Source organism: Carassius auratus, chromosome 44, assembly GCF_003368295.1.
Source record: "Carassius auratus strain Wakin chromosome 44, ASM336829v1, whole genome shotgun sequence".
In the NCBI taxonomy this organism is placed as follows: domain Eukaryota; kingdom Metazoa; phylum Chordata; class Actinopteri; order Cypriniformes; family Cyprinidae; genus Carassius; species Carassius auratus.
In genome coordinates, this window is record NC_039286.1 from 7,270,683 (window position 1) to 7,297,547 (window position 26,865).

A 26,865-nucleotide genomic window follows, 5' to 3' on the forward strand; every position below is an offset into this window, starting at 1 on the left:
CCATTAGAATGAATCAAAACACTTTTTAGTCGAGCCCATCGCTCACAAACACAGATGCACAAACTCATCTGTCATCCCACGGGGGGGCATGAAGCTTCATTCCTCTTTTTGAGAAGCGCAATGCCCTTGTTAGCTTGTTTGACGGCCAGCGCAATCGCTCGATCCAATTTTGGCATGATTGCGAGACGTGTACATATGTCGTGTGTGTGTTTGTAAAGGCTGCCTCTCCCAGCAGGGAGTGAAGGTGGAGAAATATGAAGAAAGACATGCCTTCTGCTCCTGGATTGTGATTTAGACAGATCACTCTCACGCTGATCACATAGACAACAAAACTGTCCCACATGCACAGAAGTGCACCGGGAGATGCACATGAGTGGATATATGCAATACTGGAGAATCAGCAGTGTTTTCAGAAGCTCATCAAGTTCTTCCACAGTTGGACATTAAAGATCCGTACAGTTGTCTCTGTTATGTAGTGGTTAGAAGGATAGGTTGTGGTACTCATGTGGATGGTGTAGGTTTGAGACTTGAATTGTCCTGATTCAGTTGTCCTCAATGTGCCATTGTTTTAGTGCCATGTTTCCAAAAAAAAAACTTACCATAAAGATTTTGGCTGTAAGTGTTTATGCCAAGCAAAATGTCAAAGTAGTTTTGTTTTCCTTGGCCATGACTACAATCTTTAAATCCATGTAATTTTATTATTGTATTTTTTTACTTTATTCTCATAATGTTACTATTTTAATTTTGTAATAGTATGACTTTTCACTTCATTCAATTTAATTTATTGTCTCAAGTGATTTAAAAAATAAATAAATACTGCTTTCATATCGTTGTGGCTTTATTGTAATTTTGCCATTTTCGAAATATTACCACTTTAAACTTGTAATGTTGGGACTGAATAGTCATAATTGATTTTACAAAATGTTATTACTTAATGACTTGATTTTTTAATTATTAGTACTAAATCCTTTAATGTTTATCGCCAATTCACTTTGATCTCATAATTTATTATTTTGACTTTATTTTTAATATATATTTACTTCAGTCTTGTGATGTTAAGATTTTGACATAACTGACTTATCAGCATATTACAATATAATATTATTTAAAAGTATATATGAAATATTATCAAAAACTACTTCCATAATAGATTTAATGTGATTTAATGTGTTTTGAAAATATTAATACTTTAATTTTGTAATTTTACAACTTCATTATCTAATCTTTGACTTTGTTTTAATAAAGGATTTATAGTGTATGAAATTATTCAAAAAAAAAAAATTTGACTTTATTAGTGTACTGCTTTATCTTAGATTTTTATTTTTAAACATCGTGAACATTGTAAACCTATGAGACAGAATATAATTTTTTTTTTACATTTTCATGGTAAAATGTGTTAAATAAAGCTGAGAGTATACCGCAGTCTTATAGGTAGCTGAAAGCAAAATCATTTTAAAAACATAAATTAAAGGAATGCAGGATGCAAAACTGCTTGTGAATGATATATTGAGGAAATCTATGGATATTTCTGCCATGTTTTGCACTGGGTCTGGGTATTTCATGCGCACAGAATATCACAGGTGTGACATACTCTAATGGATCTCTGTGCAGCTGGGGTTTTAGGGGAGGGAGTGGCAGACAGAAAGCACACGCTCCTATAGCTCTCCGTTATGATGAGAATGGATTGTATTGAGCCGGTGTGGAATGGTCCTCATTCATTCTCAACCACACACAATGGAGTCTCGCCGAGCCTCTGTCAATCACACACAGCACAAAATCTCTTTCATATGCAACCACAAACTTGATCATTAGCTCAGACAACAAAACACAATCTAGTTGCATGTCATTCTAACACACAGAAGAGAGCGGATTTATCGACTAGTCTCTGATAAAGGGGTTTATATTAATAAATTATGTGTGCGAGAATGGTTTATTAGAGAATGTATCAGGTGTGAAATTGTGTTGGACAAACGAAAATTGCTGACGTCTCATTGAATTTAGGCACACCACATGCTTGTCCATAGTAGTATGTTACGTATAACTCGTATAAAGTATATAAATATTCTTTTGGCCCTTTATGTACATTTAATATACTTGCATCATCTGAAGCCAGTGGGCTTTGTGTCTGTGCCTGTGTTTGAAATGAATTACTAGCATACCGCTTTAAAAAATAGTATGTGAAGGTCAGAAGAGAGTGCAGCGGTCAGGTTCCGGAAGCAATAAAGCCATTCAATTGATTTTAACAATTATTTCAACCAATGAAGACAGACCTACTGAGAGTTACGAGATTTTCCGTTGATATATGCTTTGTGTGAAGCCATCAACCCACATTATTTCAACTTCTTTTTAAAAGAACCTAGTATCTAGTTTAACATCAGAACTCTTGGTAGAAAACTACATTATCCATGATTCTGCAAAGAAATCACAACAATCAGAGAATTACATCAAGCAAATCATGCCAAAAAGAGCTCTTTAGCAGCCTCCCACTGACATGAAGTCAGTTTCCCTAGACTCTCATACTACTTTCTGTATATATATTTCTACACATATTTTGCAATAAACATAAAGTGCATTGTTTCTCTCTCTCTGTAATCAACATCTAAATCAAATGATGAAATTACTAATATAAAATACTATTCAAAATTATCAGTAGTTTTATTTTTTCCTCTATCATTTTTCATTTTGGTGTCATTCACCGTGCTTCATGGGATTGTAGTTATTTCCCTTTTTAAAGCATTCTGGCATAATAATCAAGGAGCCTGGCTGCCGTACCATGGCTGAGTAACATCACTGCACCTGCTGCACCCATGGTACGGCAGCCAAGTTCCTTGATTAGTACGCCGGCATGAGAATGTAGTTCCTAGCCATATCGGCCTAGAAAATCGCAACTTTTCATTTTCCGTTGGTCTTAGTACATAATGTAACTACAGAAGAGTCTTAAATGAGAAAAATATTGAAACTCTTTGGTCATTTTTGAGCAAGATGCTAACGGTCTAATCAGATTCAATGATCTATGCTAAGCTAAGCTAAAAGTGCTACCGCCAGACCCAGAGATCGGCTGAATGGATTCGAAAATTGTAAAAATCGACTGTTTAACTCTTTGCGAGCTGGGAAATTAGCCTATTTTTTTTTTAAGTGGAGTGTTCCTTTAAATCATAGTTTGTATTCACTTATTACTGTATAACAGAGACTTTTTTTTTTAAATCCCTATGGAAAAAAATTAAAGGGAAAAATACTTCTAATCCCCAGGGCTACTGAAAAAGTGGAAAGGCACTGTTGCCCTCTACTGTATATGCAACAAAGATCATTTCAATTTAAGGTTTGTTCGTGTTGTTATGCATTTTTTTATAAATATACATGGTTATTTATTGGTTATAGTTTCAATCCAACTCTGTGTATAAATTTCTGTCCAATCTGTTTCAACTATTTCTGTAATTTAGTGTTGAAGTTTTAGATTTGTTTTAAATCTGTTAGATGTGTCTTGGGTCTGAATACACTGAGAATCTCCTGCAGAGTGCTTTCATCCACACACACACACACACACTCACATAAAGCTCTAACTTGTTCTTCTGTGCAGTCACTCCTTTCACTTTCCACTCACCTTCACTCCTCTCTTCACCACCCCTCCTCTCCTCTCCTCGTCTTTTGATGCAGACCATCGTATTAGCTCTCATACAAAGTTATAAAAGACAGACATTGGTTTGAGGGCTATTTGTCCTAGTATTTCTGTCAGAGAATAACTCTGGATAGTTCACCTGGGAATTTACATTGTCATCATTTGTCACCTTAGGTTAACTATAATTCATTTTAAGTAGGTTAGAAGTTAGGTGGCATGAAAGGAAGTGAAGACGCCACTTCAGTGAGTCACTTCCTATGTTGACAATAGTAAGAAGGCTACTCTCAGGCCCATTCTCCCTCTCTTCCTTTAGTGGCTTCTCCAGACCGTCCAATGTAGCTCCTACTCGCGTGGTGCTGCTCTCTACCTCCTTCTCTACTCTTCCTCCTCCTCCTCTTCCTCCCTCCACGCAGCTGTCTCCCAGGTACAGGCATGCCTGCGTTTCTTCACTAAACCTCCTACCTTGCTGCTGCCTTTCCCTTCATCTTCTTTCCTCTCGTTTGTCCCGTCTGCCTCGCCACCTCATTTCCTAACAGAGGCCATGTTTACTCCTGCTATTAACATCTTTAACAGGTGGTCAGCTGAGACTGATTGCATGACCAGTTTGTTATTTTGAGGGAAAGTTCTCAAAATGTCATTTTTTTTTTTGAGTCACAGAGTTGAAGTCAACAAATGCAACTTGTATGTGCTGAACATGATCCGTCTCGCTGTATATTGGTGTCAGGCAAAACAGATGTTTTGAGGACTTTGAATGGGACTTTTTCATTTAATTTGAATAAACATTTTATTTTAAACCAACTTGGAGCTAAATGTAAAAAAATTTTTTTTTTTTTTCACACCATGGGATGATCAATAGGTAGATGGATGTGGATGGTCTCCACTGTCCGATCAGGATGGATTACTGTTTACATGTACAAGTTAAGCAACCATAATCTTAGGAAAGTGATATGTAATTAAAAATATAATTTAAAAATAATAAATAATAAATAATAAAATTATATTTATTATTATTAATTCAGTGTAATAATAATGAATGATAACTGTCAAACTCAGAAAATTATACATTTATAAACTCATAATTATTAAATATTAGCAACTTACATTGCATTTAAGTTTATTTATGTAAATAATAATAATAATAATTTACTTACGGTAAAAGTGTAAAGTGACCCAGAGCTTAGGAAAGGTAATGTGGTCATTTTAATAATAATAATATGAATGCATTATATTATTATTTTAATGCAGTTGACAGGTCTTTTATACAAAGCCGCTTGCATTACATTAAAGGTATACATTTTGTCAGTTCATGCATTTCTGGAAAGTCAAACCCATGATCTTGCATTGCTGGAGCCATTCTGTACTTTGACTATCAATAAAATTAATAATCTGGACCTTGTTTACTCCTGTATTTATTGCCCTCCAACAGATGTGAGGTGTAAACATGGTCAGAGAGCTGAAGTCCCTGCAGGCTGTGTGTAGTCTCTCCGACATATTTTTCTTTCTCTGTCTGACGCTGTCATATTCACCTTTTCAGAGTAGACTGAAGTGCCTGCCAGCACACACACACAAATGTTGAAAGTCTGTTTGGTGTGCGTCCTCTTTCTTCTCAAACAACAGTACACGCGCTAGCAAATAACCTAGTCTCCAAAATCGTGTCAGAGTCCCCTTTTGAGTGCTTTTCCACCCCTGGTGTGCGTGCGTGTGTGTCTCTATTCTCTAATCCCTCCCGTGGTGCATGTCTTTCCCCAATGTCTCCATGTCACACTAATCCACAACGTAAAATCACCCAAATTCCATCAGATCCTGCGGTGGCCTGATTCTTCTTGCACTCACGCTATGACTATGTCAGAGCAGCGGTTCCACAGGAAATCTCTACGTGTACACACCATGGACTACCAAAGATAAAACCTCATGCATACTTTTAAACTTATGATTTTAACTGAAAAGTGTTGTAGATTTTCACCTCAAAGGAATCTTAAAGAGATAGTTACCTCAAAATGAAAATGATCACTTAATTATGACTTCTGTGCAATCCTAGCCATTCTTTTCAGTGCTGTGAATGTGAATGAGGACTGTCAAGCTCAGAAAATCAAGTGTAAAAATAAGCAATTTTTCCATCTCAAGGGAAATACAAATTTGTTATCTTAAGTTCACTCGGTTGCATTTTTGTTTAGACTGGCGGTACAGATATGTTCGTAAATAACTTTAATACAAGTTGTCATTTTAAGTGCTCTTTTGACATTCCTTTCAGTCGGTAACGGCTGTGTGCTGAAATTTTCTTTTCTTTAACGCAAGTTGTTTTATGGTCATTTTATGCTTTGTTTTTAAAGACGTCATTTTTTTGTTGTTGTTTTTTCCATTGCAGACAGTGTGGCTACAGTAAAGCCAGCCAGGAGGGGGATGAGGAACTCTACTTCCAGTGTGAGTATCACGTTGTGTTTCCATGCATACATGTGCATTCATTCCACAAATCAACCGGACTGTCAGGATTATTTCTGATGGTAGTAATGGATATAGCTTGTCAGAGACTGAGAGCTTAGGTGGAAGGTAAAGGGAAAAAACAGAGTCTAAAATAGAGTGATCAGTGATAAAGAGAGATTAGGAATGTATAAAGTGGCACTGCATTAATGTCTAAGTCCAAGTACGTGCCTTTACACCAGCCAGACTAGTGCTCCAGTCTATTAGCATGTTTCAGACGCCCTCTGAGATGATAAGAGCGGGGGAGGGCGCTACCAGTCTTGGAACAAAGATGCCAAATTGCAGCATCCAGTGTTGAAGAATATTGTCAAAATAATCCATTGAAATGCATGCAGCATTACTTTTTATGGCTAAATGTTAAGTTACAATTGCATTGCTTTTATTATTGCCAGTTTACTGAGACTCTGAAACTCTATGGATGGATTGTGAGCATTTTTTTATATTGAAAGTTGGCAAAGCAGATGTATATTAAGAGTGGTTTCCTGTCTTCTCTTCACTGTTTTTTCATTTTCTTTTTTGGCAAAAAGCCCCAAAAATCTAATTAATTCATTAATGCAAAACAGCTGCACAGGGCTGGTTATCTCTATTTTTTAAGCCCAGTTATCTCTCTTTCTCTGCCGTTTTCCCTCAAATCTTTGTAAACTCTAGCCAGATGTTAGCATTCTGTTTCACGTGCGTTAATATTTATGTGTGTGTGTGTGTGTGTGTGTGTGTGTGTGTGTGTGTGTGTGTGTGTGTGTGTGTGTGTGTGTGTGTGTACTGTATGTGTAAGCATGTCAGAGCAGCAGTAGTTTTGTGAGTAATGAGCTTCTGTGCAGAGCAGTCATGCAGATGGGGCATTAAATCTGCTGAAAGAATGAACACTGGCGGCTTCACGTTTCATGTGATATATAATATTTTTTTAACACTTTTCTCTTTATTGAAGCCAGATTTCCAAGCAAAATTTGGTGATGTAAGGCTTATTCTTATTCCAGCAACAATTAAGTATTTAGTAAGGCTATAAACGTCATAAAGATTAGATTTTATAAATACATTTCATATGGATAGAACCGATTAAACAGTATGTGATTAATTAATCATAAAGAATGCCAAAGAAGGGTAATGATTTGTATATTGTGTATGTATTTGTATATAGAACTATAACCCAGATAAAATAATGATTACGTGTTTTTTTCATTCATCTTAACTGTTATTGTATAGCTGTTTTTATGTAATTAATTTATGTGCTGCTCCTTTAAGGAAAGGTATGCTGTTAGTCAATCAGCATTGATTGCTGGTTTCGGCTCCATTATGTCTTAAAAGAGCAGCACAAAAATAAATGAAATAAAACAAGTATATAATACAAGAATTATAACAAATAAATAAATGTATGACAAAAATGTAATGTGCAAATTAATGAAAACGCACTAAAAGTTGTTCTGTCTGGGTTACATAACACAATCTTGTGCTTTCTGCAAACTAGGACAAATGTTCACTCTTCAAGGTAGAATTTAAGGAATCTCTCAGATCCGTCACCTTCCAGCAAAAGAACAAAATTTCAAACAAGAACCATTCATTGAAAACAAGTGGAGTACAAATAGTATAAAAAGAGTATAAATTCAGATTTTCCTTAAAGGGGTCATATGATGCTTTTTTAAAGATTGTTATTTTGTGTAACAAAATATGTTGACATGCTTTAATGTTCAAAACACATTATTTTTCAAATACTGTACATAATTGTAGGTCCTCTATGCCCCGTCTCTCAAACGCGTCATTTTCTACTAAATCCCTCCTAATGACAAGCGCAGTCTGCTCTGATTGGCCAGCTGATCCGGTGCATTGTGATTGGTCGAACACTGCAAGCACTCAACACCCTTGTGTGACCCTGTCTCTCTCTCTCTCTCTCTCTGTCACGCACACACATACACACACAATGTGCACAACTCAGAATTTGAAAAGTTAATAGCAAATACTTAAACTAATAACAAAACAGTTACATTAGCTGATTCAGATTGTCGTAGCAAAGCCAGAATGACCTCCTCTACTAGGTTCATGAAACAGTCGTCCATAAAATGCATTGCTGTTCTGTTGTAAGTAATCTTAAAGATTCCTAAATGCATCTACTTTCAGAAGGACAAATAAAGTGATTTGCTTTCTCCTAGATACACACAGCATCTCACTGACATGACTGATTCAACACTAACTGCAGTTACTGAAACCACACCTTCTTTCTTTGCCTGAACATTTGGACGACATTATGCAAATATTTCTACACAGTGATGTAGACATGTGGGGGCGTGTTTGTATGAGCCATTTTAGTGGGGCGTGGCAGAGTCTTAACTTTGATAAAGAATATCTCTTTGGATTTGAGACTTTAGTCTTTGCAACTTTACAGATCTTCTTCAAGCACCAAGACCTTGTAACACTCCAAAGAGAAAGAAAAAATGTAAATCGCATCATATGACCCCTTTAAAAATTACCACAAGCACAATACTCTATCACGCAGTTTCATACAGAATCATTTCCCACGTTTCACAAATTAAATCCCATCGGCATCATCAGATACTCTCTTGCTCTCATTTCGCCCTGGCTGCAGTTCTGGTGACCCATCGTTCATGATCTCCGTGTCTCCCACCGTCATTTGTTTTACAGATTTAGATCAACTAGCCCTTTCAGCACACTCTCTTTTCACGTTGCAAGTGCATTCTGTTTGTTTTATATTCATATTTTTGGATGACCTAGAAACAATGGGTAGGGATCAGTGCTTTAGCTGTCATTATAAAATCACTGAGGCCTACTTTGTTTGCGTATGTGCTTTAGATATGCAAATGTATATGCATATACATGGTTTGTGGTTATTAGTGTATGGGGATTTAAATAGCTTCTGTGTACATTTGGGACACAATTGTCCGCAGAACTAAATCTGATGAGACATTTCTTTGGGGAACGTCTTCAAAGGTAAAAAAAAAAAAAAAAGAGAGAGAGAAAAAAGGATCATTTAGGTGTATAAATAAAATGTGTATGCAAATACATACTTCTATTAAATTTTTTCCCATGTAGTATTTCTTTGATTTTATTCATATTATGTTCATATTACTTGTAATGAATGTTGTACACATTTAGATAATTATGTGAAGTGTTTGTTTGCCTTTTTTTTGTATTTAATTTAAGTTCAAGTTGGTTTTAACAGTTTACAATACAAATACAATTCAAATCTTCCTATACTGAGACATATATACAGAAGTACTTTTCAAAAATTGCATAAATAACGGCATCATTTTTTACATTTACAACAACTCTGCATACTGCAGTGCTTGTGGACAATCAAATGTACTTTAATTGTCATTTATTCTACGTTTTTACAGCCTCTACTCTACTCTAACATAAATGCCGCAATTCTGCAGTAATTTACCATCGCACTGGTGTCTTCGTGGCAACTACTTTGCCAAAATTTTTGACATTGAAATATATTCATTTTTGAGACCATTTGGATCAACTTAACAGGACTTTCTTTCACACTGCTTTTGCAACATATCCCAACAAAGAAACTTCTTTGCAACAAAGAACACAGCAGCATTATATGATGTAACCGCTTTGCACAGTTTTCTGTTGTTGTTGTGATGGTGTCATCAATTTCACATGTAACGGGAAGAATAGAGCGTCAGAGTGTAAAAAAACGTATACTCTTTTTAGTTTTCACTAATCATTTAGTGCATTCCTATTAGTTTAATTCATCTGCAAACTTCTGCTTTTAGTTTAGTGAACACATATTATGTAATTATAACCTTGGTGTGTATGTATGAAAGCTTCTTTGGCTGAATCAGATCGTTTGATAAAAACAAACCCAAACAGAAACTAATAGGCAGTTAACTGAACTGGACCCCTAAATCACTGTAATAGCAACCTCACATGTGAATACGTGCTAGAAAAACCTCATTCCTGTGGAAGAGGCTTTCGATCCTGAACCGCACTCTCATGATGGAATGGAGCACCTTTAATTTGCTTTGTAATTGTATTCTTAAGTATGGGTGTATGTATGTGAGCTTCAGATCAATAAGCTGTTATGAGACTGTGAAGTTGAGACCCTGGTCTGCTTTGGGTCGATGCTGACTTGTAAGCACATTTCAGAGTAAGACTGCCTTTGAGTCATAACGCAAGGATACAGTAAAACAATACAGTATGAAAATAATAAAACAGTATTTAAAATTTTTATATCTGTTGATCTTTTTGTGGATTTAAATTTTAAATATAAATTTAAAATGTATAAATCTTTGTTAGCAACATATAAGTATTCTGCACTATAAACACTATGTCCTGTATAGAACATGTTCAGTTACATTTTCTCATGCTTGTCCAAAACTCAACGCGATGATGTTAGGGTATTTTAGCTGGTTGCCAGGGGGCTGCTTTTTGGTAGCTCACTGGCCTACCCACATTTCCTAAAATAGCAAACTATGTGATATTTGCCGTTTTGTGAAAACTGAATGATTTAATTCATCGGTGCGTTTAGACAGTATATACATGAATGCTTTAAATACCTCTTGTCATTTTTCCATCCTTTCTTTCCAAACTGACAGCTACTATCATATGTTGTATGAGAAAATCAGGCCAGATTTCATCACGTGCAAAATAACCATAAGGAGAGTCAGTCTTTGAAAACCAAAATGTATGAATAAAGCATATGATATTTTGATACCTAGAGTTGGCTCAGTGTCATTAAGTCTATTGGAGTTTGTCGCCCATTTCATTTATAATAACAGTAAATCAATCATTAATAATGCTGAGTGTAGTACCACCAATTATATATATTTTTGTTTTTGTTTTTCAGTTAAAATCCCAACCCGAAGGACCTATATTGACCCAGAAACCTGTGAAGATCTGCTCCAGACTGTTCATGCCTTTGCCAAAGAGCTGGACATATCTAGCATCAAGATCGAGAGGATAGTCCATACAGGTACCAGACATCAAAACCTCCCTACTTCACGCTGACTTTTTCCACTATCCAATTCATATCCCTGCAAATGTATTTTCTATTTGTGACAGCCTAAGGTTTTTTCAATGCTGTGTGTTAAAGCATCATAATAGTATCTATGCAAACTATCTATGCATCACATTTTTCTCAAAAATAAAGGTTCTGTCATCATTTACTGACCCCTCATGTTGTCTCCAAACCCATTTGACTCATTATTTTTAAACAAAATGTACAGCTAATGTTAATGTATGAAATGTACAGCTAATGCTAAAGTAGTTTGTCAAAAAAGCACATTTTTCTAAAAACAAAATTGCAGTGAATGTGCACGGGAGCTTTCAAGCTTCAAAACAGGAAGCAAAAGTATCATAAAGGTTTCATAAAGGTGCCATCTAAGTCATTATTCACAACATGGGTGCAAGTAAATGGTGTCATAATTTTAATTTTGGGTATCTGTTCCTTTAATTGACGAGCAATGTTCTGATTTATTCTATATTATGAGAAACAAATAAACATCAAGTGAACCCTTGCCTTCTTCAGGAGACTTTGGGGAGGTGTGTCGTGGTTGCCTGAAGCTTCCCAGCAAACGAGAGTTGCCTGTGGCCATAAAGACCCTACGTGCAGGCTGCTCGGAAAAACAGAGACGCTCATTCCTCAGCGAGGCAGGAATTCTGGGACAGTTTGATCAAGCCAACATTGTGCGTCTGGAGGGAGTCATCACCAGAGGTCAGTAGAGACAAAGAGATTGTGTAATGAATAGATGGCATGGAAGAAAAGAGAGATGTATGGGACGTTCCTCTGTAGAGAATGTGAGCTGCAAGGCGATTGGGACAATTGCTAGCAGGACAGGGAATGACAAAGAACGAGAGGATTTGATGGCCTTCACCTGAAAGAGATTCAAGAGGAAGAATAGATGACATGTCCCTGCGCTGAAAAAGAATAAAGAAGGGATGAGCTGGTTGTCCCACTGCAGTAATGGAAAAGAGAATGGTAAGTCATTGATTGGACAGTTTATTGGGAAGTGGACCCTTGAATAAATGGGCCGGTCCTCAAAAGCGCAAGAACAGAAAGGGAGGGAAAGGTCGATACTTGCAGGATGGATGATCATCAGAGGTAAAAGATCAAGGACAATGAGGAGCTGTAGATGTTATCACCTCCAGGAAGGACAGAATGAAGGGAATCGAGCTTAAATGAAACTGGTAACACTCAGTCAACAAGCGTGATGAAGGGAAATTTGGCTCGGGGTGGAGATGTACGGAGAGAGAAGAACAGATCCATCTTTAGATTGATCGATGTGATGTTCCTGGAAATAAAACAGCTAGATGGATTTGCTTTCTGTGTTCTTGCTGAAAGGAATGAGAGATGATGAAGGTGTTGTAAAGACAGGGAAGACCGGAGGGGAAGCTAGATTTGCTAAATTAAAGAACTAGCAGTGGTGATATTAGTCTGGGACTTTGTGTATAAGTGCGGAAGGAATTATTAAAGGGATAGTTCACCCAAAAATGAAAATTTTATGTTTATCTGCTTACCCAAGATGTAGGTGACTTTGATAAAAAAAAAAAAAAAAACATATACAAACAAAACCAAATTAAACCCTGCGGCTCGTGACAATTCATCGATGTGTACTGACACAAAACGATCGGTCTGTGCAAGAAACTGAACAGTATTTATGTCATTTTTTACCTCTGATTCACGCAATGTCTGAACTGTTACAACTCCCCTAAGCATGTCCTGTTGTGTGCATTCTCAGCAGCAGGCTCTTGAGGAAAATTTAATTCCTGTTTAAATGCTCCCTTATTTAAATGTATAGTTTGACTTTTTTTATCAAAACATAATTGGTTCTTCTTTTTTATTGTTTTAAATGAAGAGTAAGAGACCATTTATTCAGTGGTATTTTGGAGATAAGAATGAATTGGGATTTTGGGATTGAATTAGCCTGTCAAAGTGTGTGTGTGTGTGTGTGTGTGTGTAACAGCAGATGTTCACGTTGGAATAATTGGTGGCCAAATCACAGCAAGCCCCCTTAATGACTCTAATCTTTCTCCCTGACTTCTCCTCCTCCACCTGCAAATCTGTGTGTTTTTTTTTTCTTCTGCCATTTACCTCCTGAAAGCTACACACCTCTCCTCTTCATCCACCTGTCAGGCCATAGACCTCCACAGCTCTAGTGGGATGAGCCCAGAGCTGAGAGCCCGGTAGGAGGTCTTCTGATTGGGGTTGGTCAGGCATGTCCGCTCCTCCCCGCAGGAGGTGTGATGGAGCAGGGAACGGTAGATTGACCAGAATGATAGTGCAGCCTCCTGTTCATTTGACTGGTCATTGAATTCTACAGATTGTTGGTGTCTGTGTACGTGATTGAGGGAACTGTCTCTCTCTCTCTCTCTTTCTACCTCTTTTCCTTGCTCTCTCTTTTGCTCTAACACCTGGGGATTTACCGCTACCCACCTCCCTAATGGAGCATACTTCCTTCGTCTTTCTTTGGGCTCTTTCTATCACTCACTGTCAAGCGCTTACTGGAAATACAGACACAGATATATTATTATACAGTGCTATTGAATACTTCATTCTGATTGGTCAGTTGCTGTTGCAGTTGTCAGTTCTTTCTGTCTGTCTATCTAGATTTTGCTACTATACCTTTAAAACTATTTGGTGTTCTGACTTCCTATCAATTATTTTTACACTTTATCTGTCTTATTTTCTCTTGCTCTATGATTTTATCTGTCTGCAGTGACTTGCTGATGTATAATCTCTTACATAACACTTACACTTTTATGAAAATGTGTTTTTGTGACCTTTGGGCAACCCTACCATGTCCTCTTTCCCTGCTGAAGGATTAAACAAACACATGATCCAATTATTTCTTTAGATGTGTGTTTTTATCTTCTACTTCTTCTTTTCTTATTGCTGCAGGCAACACTATGATGATTGTGGTGGAGAGCATGGCCAACGGAGCCCTGGACTCTTTCCTGCGGGTAAGAGAATGTATTTTGCATCTGTTTGTTCTACTGACTAGAATATTGTGAGTCGTCAGATGCAAAATGCTGAGATAGTACAGTTAATGGTATATATATAAAATATTTAAGTTGCATTACAAAACCTGCAGATGTGATTTGCTGATAAAAAGAAAACAATGAGCGGAAAGAGCCAAATAAGGCATTTGATCTCGTCTCAGAGTCAGATGAAGTGAAATTCTTGGAAGTTCTCATAAATATTTCAGTGGTTATATTCTAAATTGATGTTTTCTTCCCATTTTCCTTTCCCTTTTTTTTCCTTTTTCATTATTTCCTTTTTCCATTGTTCCTTTTTTGTCATCTCCATTTGTATGTTCCTTTCCCTACATTATCATTTCTTTTCCCTTTCTCATTTCATTTATTTCCTGTATTTTCCCTTTAATTTCCTTTCCATTGTCCTTCCTTTTACTTTGAATTGTCAATGTTCCTTTATCCCCCTCTACGTCGTATGCTACTTTTCTTACCTTTCCACTCCGTTTCCCTTTCCCTTTGCTTTTTCTCTTGGCAACATTTGTCATTCCTTCCTTTCTTTCATTTTCTCCCTCTTTTCTTCTGCTCAGAAACACGAAGGTCAGTTGACTGTTCTTCAGCTGGTGGATTTACTGAGCGGAGTGGCATCTGGGATGAAGTATCTGACAGAGATGGGTTTTATCCATCGCCGTCTGGCTGCTCACAAAGTCCTAGTGAACAGCAGCCTGGTCTGCAAAGTGTCAGGCTTCAGACCTCTTCAGGACGACAAAATCGAGGCAGTCTACAGCACACTAGTGAGTATTTTACCATAATGCCACACAGCGCTCTCAAACACTTCTGATTGAGTCCGAAGAGCCAAGTAGTCAGCATTTCTCTGAAAGCCAAAGCATAGCTCGTATCTAGTTTATCAAACTTTTATGTGATTTTTTTATTTTTCTTGCGAGTACTGAAGCTGAATATGCAGCATAATTTAAGAACACCTCAGTGCTTCATGCTTCTGTTATGATCAGATGAATGCGGTCAGGATACAGTACGGCACACTAAACCCGTCCTTCACCTACACAATACACTCAAACCGTGATATTACTTTTTTGTGTTTGCTAGGGATGTTTCTGAATTAACATTTCATTTATCTGCTTTCCTTCCTACCCTTCCCTTCCAAGTTTTTTTTCCTCTCTTTTTCCTCTTTACTATTTTGCTTTCATTTCTATATTTTTAAGTCGAATTCTGCCCACCATGAAATCTGTCCAACTGATTTGTGTCATTTGTGCACAAAAAAAATAAATTAAAAAAAGAGCTTAATCCAGGAAACAATCCTAGCAACAATCAATTAGCAAAATCATAGTTACAATTGTAGCCCACTTGTCTGGGCTGGTAATTGAAAGGTTGTAGGTTCAAACTCTGCAAAGAGCAGTTCATGAAGCCTTGAGCAAGTCAATTAACCTCAGGTTGCTTAAGTCTCTGTAATTAGTGTGCTGTGAATCAGATAAAACCTTCTTCACAATGACCACTTACTGATTAGTACTAGAATCTATAAGGAATGAGTACATTTGTGTCAATTTGTTATAAATAACAGGGTCTGTCTTTCTTTTAGCACGGAGGAAAGAGTTTGGTGTTGTGGACGGCCCCAGAGGCCATTCAGTACCATCGTTACAGCTCCGCTTCTGATGTCTGGAGCTTCGGTATCGTCATGTGGGAAGTCATGTCCTTCGGGGAGAGACCGTACTGGGACATGGGCAACCAAGATGTACGTCCATTCCTTTATATTTCTTCGAATGTATCGCCACCTGTGCAGTTCTGCATTGCTCTTCCTCTGGTGTTTCTTTCTTAAACCTTTTCTCTCTTTATCTCTTGCTCTCTCTATTGGGAGGCTGCTTTCCCTCCTCCTTAAGATCTCCCTAAAAATCCTTTTATGTTTGTTTGTGATTTTATATTCTTTTTCTCCCTCGCTCTCTCTTTCCTGCCTCTCTCTTGTTGGTAGGATGGGATTTTTCTGTGTGAAGTGGGGAGTAATGCATTTGTATAAAAATTTAAAAGTAGCTAAAGCGAGGGCCTTTAAAGACCCCAGATAAAGAGTGTGTGTATCTATGCGTGTGTGCACTTTTGACTTCAGCTCCGTGTCCAATCAGACTCAGAAGTCACATCACGTGTGGCCTCCTTTTCATGCCTGCAGCAAAAGATCCCCATAGTCTCTGAAATAAACCCCGGTTGAAGGACATCACAGTGTTTGGACCCCAGTAATAATGCAGTCTCAAAAAATGTAAAGAAACAACACAATACAAATTAAACAAATAAATAATAAATATGCTTAGCAAAAAAAAAAACAGTCAAGGGCACATAAAAAAAAAAAAATTCCACAAACTTTTAATTGGTCCATGCATAGTCTCTATTTTATTTTATTTTATTTTAATAATATTTCTAATTTATAAGATTTGGCTTATGTTATTATTTCATTCATTACCTATTGAAATGAATGAAATAATAATATAATTTGCTAATTTGTCTCTAATTTTACAGTTAATTTTATTAGTGCAGAGTGATTTGAAAGTATATCGAAAACATCCCGGAAAAAAATTCAGCAATAAGATGTGTTTACAATGGGGACCAAAAGTGAGTTCACACTGAAAATCTGTTTTAAGACTGGAAATAAACTAAAACCTTTAGGGTTTGAAAAATGTCAATGAAGAAATGTTATTAGTCTGCACTATTTATGCATCGCTAATCAATTTATTCCATTACTCCAACTAGTCAATAGTTATGTTTTTGTGTTTAAATTGGTGTATTTTTACCATACAGGTAATAAAAGCTATAGAGGATGGGTTCCGGTTACCCGCTCCCGTGAACTGCCCACCGTCTCTGCATCAGCTCATGCTGGATTGCTGGCAGAAGGAGAGGACAGAGAGACCCACCTTCACCCAGATCCACAGCGCTCTCAGCAAGGCCATGAGGAGCCCGGACAACATCGGGTCCTCCACCCTGGGACGCAGGTACTGAAAAGCTTCTCATGGTTCCCAGCTCCATGAGAAATCACCACTTTTCCACTTTCCTAGAAGTATTTATGTTTCTCATTCTGAAGACAGAAATCTCTTTCTGTGTTTGTCAAGGACTCTGGGCTCATCTGTATCACTAGCAGAACGGACACTTCCTTCCTTCCCTTCGTTTAGTTCAGTTGGAGAGTGGTTAGAGGCGGTAGACATGGGCCGCTACAAAGACAACTTCACTGCTGCTGGATACTGTTACCTGGAGTCAGTGGCTCGCATGACTGTTCAGTGGGTGACATTGAAATCAAGGCCTTAATAGTGCATTTCTCTTATTTGGTTTGTGTGTAACTCGCTCTGTTGTTTTTGCAGGGATGTGTTGAGTCTCGGCATCACCTCTCTGGAGCACCAGAAACAGATCCTGTCCGCCATACAGACTCTCAGAGCACAGGTTATCCAGATGCACGGCCGCGGAGTGCAAGTCTGACAGACCCTCAGCAGTGTGCTGACTTGCAGAGAAAAGACATATGGACGTCTGTTCTCATAATTACCCAGCAGGCCATTCAGCGGTCAGGAAGTGAAAACCAAGTCACTGCAAATGGTAGTTCTCTTCCTAATCTTCGCCTTTTCATTCTTTTAGTGAACACTGGTTCTCTCCTTCCACAAACAAGTTCTTGTTTTCTGAGGGGGACGATGTCACAAGCAAGAAAATTCCCCTTGAATAACCTGCGTGCTGATATTGACCTGCTTTTCTTCTGCTGTTCATCAGTGACATGAGCTCTATCCTTTATATTAGGACTTTAAGGTGGTTGAGACCCTCCGTCACTGTCCCAGAGCAGGGAGGTTCGACTCTGACCAATCTCAGAGCAATCAAAAGGGTGACATGTAGTCCTGTTTTCTTTATCCAAAGAAAACATCTCATGTTTTGTAGCCACTGCTCCTCCTTGTTAAGTGGACTAAACCAAGAGCATGTCATCCATGACCATTTGCTCCTCAGACTAGAAGAACATCTTGCCGAATCTTCGGGAAATAAGTTGTTTTCTGAGTTAAGGAATCTCAAATAATATTTAAATCCCTTTTTCTGTGTATGTTCTTGATTTGGTTACTGTCTACTTTTTTTTTCTTTTTGCTTTCTTCCTTCCACACTTGGAACTCGTTTCCGAGTTTAAATTAGTGTTGTCGGACATTTGTACTCATAATGTTTTTTTTTTCTCATTCCGTCTACTATAAGGACAATGTTTGCACTGCAGTGTCCATGACTTACAAAAGCTTGCACCATATTTATTAGATGATTTATTTATGCATTTACAGATGCTTACTGGAGTTTGAATGCTGAAATATTGTTTGAAAACCGAAAACAAAACACTGAATTTAGCTGCCATTTCATCAAAATGCACTTCGATTTTATGTAATTTAATTTGTTTCTGCACTTTGAAAGCGAGTGAGTGAATGTGTAGGGGATGTATACACACATATACATTCACACATTTACACGCTGCGACGGCAGGTGTCCAATACTCGTTTCGTACAGCGCAAGTGTTTGTTCTTCAGTGAGAATGTTCTGAATGTTCCAGTGTTACTGAATTTAGACTATTGTGTGATGTGAGCGTGTGAACAAGACTTGGTTGTACTTGGATGTGTTTAAGCAGTATTGAGTGAAAGCCTAATTCAGAATATTTACAGTTTGATTATAGAAATAGGTCGGTGCAAATCACATTAACAATGACCAGGACACACAGGTTGGATCTGGACTTTGCCACAAATACATATAGTACAAAAAGACTGCTTTTTTTTTCTTATATTAGGTTGTTGTTGATTTTTAGGATATAAACAATTAAAGAGTTTTGGAATTTAATGATAAGAGCATCATTTTCACACTGTGTTTTACAGTTACACACATACAGAGATGCACATTCGTTATTATTGCAGCCATATCATATCTGAACGTGGCGCAAACCCGTGTTAATTATCACTTCAAAATGTAAAGGACAGAGACATGATGTACTGTACTGATTAACAGCCCTTTACCGAATAAGACTCAATTCCCCTTTGCATTGTGTATCATTCTGATCTCTGTTTGATACTGTAAATATGTATTTGAAAATGCAATCTATTTTTATAATTTGTTTGAATAATAATGTGTTAAATGAGATCCTCTCACTGTGTTGAAATTACTTACTGTTTCAATTTGGCGAGTCGCCAAAAAAGTAGTTTTCTTTTCCTTTTTTGTTTCCTTTCAGTCAGAGTTTTTCATGATTTTTACCTGTTTAGAATAACAGATGGCTATTGCAATATTGAAACATGTTATTAAAAAAATACAATACATGTACTCTAGACTTTATTGTGTTTGCTCGAGGTCTCCTGGCTTCCGGCGTATCTGGCTGAAGTCATACACGCATTGGAGTCTATTTTAATCTTGTGTAATCAATGTCGAGGCACGGCAATCAAGTGTTTCCTGTCAGCTTTCAACTCCCGGAAAAACAGCGGGAAGCAAAAAGGTTTTCTTTGTTCTGTATTTTTATCAAAAGGTTTCTTTTTAATAAATTATTTTCATTCCAGCTAGATACTTTTTGTATGAAAGTGACGGGATGAAATTGCACCAGAATATTTATTATCATTTCATGTTATAATGTCTTTCCCACTGTTATGTATCTAATTCTGATTCTTTTGTTAGATATTAAGTCGTCATTCATTCCAAGAGATTTAAAGACGTCTATGCGCTTTAGTGGATCCAAGTGCTCATATCAATAATAATTTAAAGGGTTTCAGTACTCTCACATTTCTAAGTACTAAAAAATCCCTTGGAGATAATAATGGGGGAGAACTAAAAGTGTGGAAAGGAAGTAATGCTTTGTGTGATTAAAAAAAAAACTTCAACTCCCAGCAGTGAGAAAGCAAGACGTGTGTGTGTGTGTTCTCTTAGGGAGTGTATACATGTTTTGTGTTCAGATTAAAAGACTCTTCTGTAAGAAGCAAGGAGGGTCCACCACTAAGCCAGTGTGAAGGGGAAAGTTTCCAAATACAAAAGTTTGATGCAAGCAGTTAGAGTGCCAGGCCTCAAATCGGATTTGGGAAATTAATCCGGATCGGGAGCAAGTGTGAACAAATAAAGTGTAGTGGGGCTTGAAGCAGTCTCTCCGGGAGCATGTCATCTCTCGAAGTCCAAATACTGCTCTATAAACGGATTTCAGTTCATTCACAGAGGATAGAGATGTTAAAGCTGTGTGAGTGTATTTAAGTGACAAACAGCCAGTTCTGTTCTGAAGAGGGCCAAGTAAAAGAAGCAATGTACAGTGTGTTCTGGAATTCCTGCTGGGCTTTTAGTGGATTTACTGAACCGTGATTAAATGTTCTAGGAAGATAAAAAAAAAAAAAAAAAAATCATTATTATGCATTAATCTTGACTGAAATGCTTGATTGAAGTAAAATAAATGTTATTGTGTGTTTTTATATAACATACTATATATAGTAAGTATTTATTAGTGGATTTCTCAAAGTTACATCAATGTGCCCGTAGATGTGTTGCTCTCTTCATGAATGAGTTCAATCGATTCGATCATTAGCAATTCCTTTGAAACATTTGATTCAAGAACAAAATTTCTGAATTAGCCTACAGAATACTACTCTACCATTATTTCTACTTAAAAATAATAAAAGTAGGGGTGTTTCTCAGTAAAATATAGTAAATCTTGTAAATATTGTAAATCTAAAACAACATAAATCTGTATGATGTCAATACAGATATGTTTTTTAATGTTTTGAATCAGAAGTAGTGATTTCAGATTCGCGAAAGCATTAGGCCTACTCTTGATCAAATCGGTCAAATGGGTTTGCAAAAAGGTTTAAAAATGTTGAACGTTTACTCACCCACTAGATCATTTGCAGCTGTTTTTTTTTTTTTTTCACATTTAAATATTCTATAAGATCGAAAACAAAAAGAGCACTAAATGGAAGTGGAATATTTAGCAACAATCCACTGTAGATTTTTTTTGCGTGTCTTCTATAGTTTGGTAACAATGAAGCAGCTCTTCTTCGTGTGTAGCATGTGAACGACCCCGCGCTGCACGTAAAGATCCAGAGCAGGTTTAAAATATGAGCACGCAAAGCCCTCCTTGGGTTTTTCTGGTGGCCAGTGCACTCACTACGGATGAAACGTCTAGATGCAGTTCTGAATTCGGCAAATAGCCTATAATTGTTTCCCCATTTGAGTTTTTAAATTTCTATTGTTAATAAAATAAAATCTGAATTCAGCCACTTTCTTCATGATGAGTATTTGAATCATCCGATTCGTTTGGCACGCGGAAGGCTACTTCTCCTGTGGAAGTAGACAAAATGTAACTTGTAATATTGGTTTTCTAAAATGAGAGGGTTTTTTTAAATATTAACATTACTTGTTTATTGAACAGTTGTATAAAAGCAACAAAACACTCGGAGTGCCCCTGTTTTGTACACCCGTATAAAGAGCAGCAGATCTTCGGGCAAATATCGACTCTTCAGGTTTAAAAAAAAAAATGGCGTTCGCCTGATACTCGTTTGAATCATTACGTCTGGGGGACACGGTTCAATTCTCTGCTGCGTTGAGAGCCCGTCTGATTAATTCTCAGGTTTTGTCCAAGCCCAGATTAAACTTTCTGTGACCACAGTTCAAGACAAGTTGCTCTCGCTTTTGATTTTCGATTTCTTTTCATGCCTCCTTTCAGCTCTCCAACAAACCTTAAATCTAGGTCAGGCTTTACACTATCCAGTGGTTACAAAAGCACTGCACACTAATGTGTTGCACGCAAGTAGTATGTAATTATGCTACAGCACAGTCTGTAATTACACAGTTATCGCTATTGTAATTATGTTCATGTGGAATGTGGACAATGCAATGTGAAGTGTTTTCTGCATTCCCCAGTATTTTCGAAGTATTTTTAATGCTTTCAGACGACCTCAGATACAGCTTCGACTGTCTGTGATAGTTCCAGCAGTAATTACAAAGGTCAGAACTACCTTCACTTTACTGAGCTATTTCTGTAATTACTTTTAATAGATCAGTCTCACGTTTATTTTTAGGCAGAATTAAGCAATTTCGCATCAAGTTCACACAGGTTAAAGTTTGACAACCAGAAAGTGTCTAAACAAAATAACACCAATTTAAACTTTCTTTAAAAAAAAACATAACCACAATTTAACCATGGCATATCATATTCATGTAACAAATCATAGTAACCACATGGTAAACCATGGTTTACTACAGTAACCCTGTAATATATATATATATATATATATGTTTTTTTGTAAGTCTAGTAACTGCAAGTTTAACATATTACTACAGTAAAGAAGGTAAAATTTTAATTAAGTCTTATGACTTAATTTTGTCTTTGCAATGTAAACCATAAAGGAAAATCGAAGTCATAATTATATAAAAATATACAAATGATTAATTTGTGGTATGTAAAATGTGGTTTCTGACATTAAACTAAGTTACTACAGTCATGATCTCTGCAGTTTCACTATAGTAAATGTTTAAACAATTGTTAACTCTCTTAAGGGGGGCTGGCCCAAGGCAGTGTTCTCTCTCCTCCACCTTGACCTGTATATGCAATGGAGTGATTATAGCGGTCCTTACTGACCCTTAGTGTCTGTTTGAGGTATTGCAAAACATTAGACCGCTGTAATGACCAAAATAATGGATCAATCAGAAAATGAATTGTTTTTTATTAATATATATATATATATATATATATATATATATATATATATATATATATATATATATATATATATATATATATATATATATATACTTAATGAACATTGTTGTGCTGAAGCAAAAGTAGAAATCAGTTTCTACAAAAAAAATCAGTTCAGTACTTTCCATGTTTTACTTGCCCTTCTCTCTCAAGACAGTCAAAAATCTTTAGAAATCACTTGATAATTTGTGCTCTTTTCCCTAAATTGCTAATTCTGTTTATCCTCTGCATCTCTCTATCTCTCTCTCATTCTCTCCAGCTGAGTTTCAGTGTCTCCGCTATAAAAGAGAAGATGTGAGTGTCCTCCAGGATGGCTTTAGCAGTGGGTTTCCCAGCTCCATGTCCGCTTCGTGTGTCCACTCTGACCAGCAGCGGCTGGGTTTGCCGGGGGCTGCGGCCCACGCCATGCTGGAGAGTGGCCACATATTTCAAAGTGTGCAGGGGAACTACGCGGTCATCGTGATCGGCTGTCAGCAGTAGCATAGCGGGGTACGGGGTCCCATCTCTAGGGGTCTGAGGAAGGTTATGGAGAGGAGAGTACCTGTGGAGGAAAAGAGCAAACAATTTTTGGGGGGAGAAATATTATAGTATGAAATTTACAATTATAATTAATTATTTACTGTCACATGATCCTTCAGAAATCATTCTAATATTAAAAACAGATTTTGAAGCTTAATAATTTGTGGAAACTGTGGTAGTATTTAAGAAAAATTTGTATTATGGATGCGTTATGTATTATGGACATATAAAAATTAATAAAGGGTTATTTTGATCAAAAGTGACATTTACGTTACAAAAGATTTCGGTTTATAACAAATGCTGTTCATTGAACTTTTTTCTTTAAAGAAACCTGGACAAAATATATAATGGTTAGCATTAAATTATTAAGCAGTAAAAAATTAAATTCTAATAACATTTCACAATATTAAAGTTCTACTAGATTTTGGCCTTGGTGAGCATAAGAGACTTCTTCTAAAAACAATTTTAAAAAATCTTAATGATTCCAAACTTTTGACCAGTAGTTTATGGCTTTTAAAAGAGAGGAATCCTTACTTGATGAGCCATTTAAACTGTTCAGGATCATCGGCACAGCCGTAGTCAGTGGTCCAGGCATGACCGATGGTGAATTTGTGGAACTTGAGCATGTCCATGACCCCAACCTTAGCTACCGCACAGCCGAAGAGCTCGGGCTGTTGGTTTACACATGCCGCTGGAAAAAAAAAATGCATAGATTACTCTTCTCCCATTGTATACAATGGCCAAACACAGTCCACATTTACCAGACACACTGACTCACACACCTGTACTTAAATGAGTGGGCTTGAAAATGTTTTGGATTACTCAGATAGTGCAGGCCGATTTGTCACACTTCACCTTTTTAAAGGCCATGTTAACTACACTGTGACTAAACATAGGGATCAACATAGACATACTAACCTAGCTAACACATTCAGCATAAAGAAGCTTTTTTTCAAATGCTTAGTAATTTATTCACCGCCACTGTTTTCAAAACGTTGCACCGCCTACACATTTATCTAGTTCTGATTGTTACCTCACACCCACACACACCAGTAACCCACGACCAGGTGCAGATGGAATCTGTACATTTTTTGGCTCAGAATTTTAGGGGAAAATTTTTTCACTTTTTGCGGAATGAAAAACATGGTTATGCATGATGTTAAGCTAAGCTGAATACAGTCATGATATTCATGAATGTACTGAATGGCAATGTTTTTTTTTTGTTTTTTTTTACACTTTTTTTTCTGTTGTGTAACAAAAATGAATCCAATAATTTTCTAATTTCTGACAGTTTCTCTTCTTATTTTTTTATGCATATTACACTTATTATAAACTACGTATTTATTTTGCATACTTGAAGTGAAAAAGGAAGAACATTTTTAAATATGTATTATTTTATTCAACTGTATTAATATATATATATATATATATATATATATATATATATATATATATATATATATATATATATATATATATATATATATATATATATATATAATTTTTAAATAAACTGGACTCATGGAGTACCATGGATAACCAAAAATAAAAGAAAATCATCTTGGCCTCTTGGACTTCAGAACTTACTGATAGCTTAAAGAATAATCATATTTCCAGAAATATCTGCGAAAGACACACACAATGGGCAGGAAACTTGTAGAACCTTTTGAATGACGTGTTCAATTCTGCGAAAAATCTAAAAACGTTTAAACAGATTCCATGCGCCTCCCACGATCGACCGCACATGAATTCTGCACAATCCTGCATATACACAGTAGCTGCACTGACTCAATCCTGTCTCTCCTATGAATAAGACAGAGATTGAAACTGTATTTGCACTGGCAGCTGGTGAGTGCCACCCATCTAACGACTGTATCTCCTACTAAACCTGCTGTTTAATGAGAGTGACAAAATGTGCTTTAACTGAAGAGCGAATGCTTGTTGTGTGAGAAAGCTCGGAGTGTGAATGTCAACAGATGAGCTAGCTGTGAGTAACAGCACAGATTGCACATCATTAGAGCCGCAGAGCTGCATGTCCATAAGTTTCCATTATAGCACCACTCTAATTTAACAGGCATATGTGTGCTAAGACTGTCGAGTCTTATTGGCTGTGTTCTTCATTAGCTGGAGATGATTGTGTCTGTCTGCCTTCCTCAGACCACTGATGTCACGCTCTTCCAAGGAACTCACCCACGAGCAGGCCGCCGTTGGAAGCTCCTTTGATAGTGATCCGGCTGGCTGAGGTGTATCCCTCTTGGATCAGGTATTTGGCAGCACACTGGAAGTCATCAAAACAGTTCTGCTTGCTTCCAAGAGTGCCAGCTGAAATCAAAAATCTTTCTTAAAGACTTACAGTTTGATGCAGCGCATGTAAAGGTTGGGGGACGAGGAGGTATTAGGTAACTAAATTAGGTAACTAAATCTCTCTTATACTAAGGATTTTAATATGTTTAAGATACAGCCATAGAAAAAAAAATGCACACTTTACTCATGTAAGGGGGAAAATGAGTCATTTGGCAATACATGAACAGATGTGTTATTTATTCAAATAATATATCATATGTTGCGGCAAAGTACAGTACTCGTGTTACATTAAAGCTTAACCCAGAAACAATATTTGAATGTGGTAAACCACTGTAACAATCTGATTTTTCATTTATAGAAAAAAAAAATAATTATATATATATATATATATATATATATATATATATATATATATATATATATATATATATATATAAAGTGTGTATGTAAGAAAAAAAATTATTAGATCCTTGGCCTAAACAAACTAGGTCAATATTATTTCCAAATTTATTATAACCACATTTATCATTAATATATCATTTATCATTCATTTCTTGAGTAAAAGCTGTATATGATGGACCTTTTCTAAATATATATGAAACAACCAGGTGTTTAAACTTAGATCCTTTTTATTTCTCGGTATAACTGGTTACCATTTTTTCTGAAAGTTTTTCTGAAAAAATCTAGTTAAGCCCTGTACAGGAACTCAGATAATCCAGATGCTGTGATCATCAAACTAGTGACTCAAGCAGATACGTCGCTGGTATTAAGTTCACTTTCATGCAAAGTAGTCTGTGACCTTCTGCGAGTTTCAGACCTTCTTTACAAATTTTCAAGTAAAAGGAAAAAAAGTTGACTGACTAATTAAAGCTGATCTGAATTCAATTTCAATTCATTCATTCATTCCTTCATTTATCTTTCAAAATGGCATTCAACACATGTTGAGGAGTAAGGATACCTTTGTGCCAAGTTTGGCCGTACTCTCCTCCTCCTCTGATGTTGGCTACAGCCAGGATCCCACTCAGGTGTCTAATGAAGAGCAGGTATGCAGTACTGAACATACAGACAGAGAAATAACTGGTTATTTTGGGATATACATATTTCACATACTCTTCCCTTTCCATCCCATTCCATTTGCAATCTTTAGTCAAATAAAAAAATAATAATTATACTAACTTATAATATGGCTGAATTGAGTTCTCAAAGCCTCCATAACCATACAGAAATACTGGATGAGAGCCGTCTCTTTCTATGCCACGTGCATGTACCAGGAACATTGGGATCTTTGTGCCATCCTTACTGGGGT

The 26,865-nt window shown here is 36.7% G+C and overlaps 2 protein-coding genes across 5 annotated transcripts in view; one reads left to right on the forward strand and one right to left on the reverse strand.

The window, feature by feature from the left end:
• The window catches only part of LOC113062315 (ephrin type-A receptor 7), a 128,199-nt gene extending 108,869 nt beyond the window's left edge, over window positions 1-19,330 (forward strand). The window contains exons 9-18 of one of the 2 annotated variants that reach the window (XM_026232074.1): window positions 3,930-4,040; window positions 5,982-6,037; window positions 10,902-11,027; window positions 11,583-11,768; window positions 13,953-14,014; window positions 14,614-14,817; window positions 15,618-15,770; window positions 16,820-17,010; window positions 17,128-17,292; window positions 17,374-19,330. In XM_026232074.1, the coding sequence (XP_026087859.1) occupies window positions 3,930-4,040; window positions 5,982-6,037; window positions 10,902-11,027; window positions 11,583-11,768; window positions 13,953-14,014; window positions 14,614-14,817; window positions 15,618-15,770; window positions 16,820-17,010; window positions 17,128-17,292; window positions 17,374-17,488 (1,369 nt within the window). In that variant the 3' untranslated portion in view covers window positions 17,489-19,330. The remainder of the gene's footprint in view (window positions 1-3,929; window positions 4,041-5,981; window positions 6,038-10,901; window positions 11,028-11,582; window positions 11,769-13,952; window positions 14,015-14,613; window positions 14,818-15,617; window positions 15,771-16,819; window positions 17,011-17,127; window positions 17,293-17,373) is intronic. The other variant, XM_026232075.1, reaches the window with a different exon arrangement.
• Window positions 19,331-22,845: 3,515 nt separating this feature from the next.
• LOC113062317 (prolyl endopeptidase-like) overlaps window positions 22,846-26,865 on the reverse strand; it is an 18,646-nt gene continuing 14,626 nt past the window's right edge. For all 3 annotated transcript variants that reach the window (XM_026232078.1, XM_026232077.1, XM_026232079.1), the window contains exons 11-15: window positions 26,736-26,865; window positions 26,518-26,612; window positions 25,446-25,577; window positions 23,790-23,946; window positions 22,846-23,277 (exon numbers count right to left, since the gene is read on the reverse strand). The exon at window positions 26,736-26,865 is cut by the window's right edge and continues 7 nt beyond it. In XM_026232078.1, the coding sequence (XP_026087863.1) occupies window positions 22,983-23,277; window positions 23,790-23,946; window positions 25,446-25,577; window positions 26,518-26,612; window positions 26,736-26,865 (809 nt within the window). In that variant the 3' untranslated portion in view covers window positions 22,846-22,982. The remainder of the gene's footprint in view (window positions 23,278-23,789; window positions 23,947-25,445; window positions 25,578-26,517; window positions 26,613-26,735) is intronic.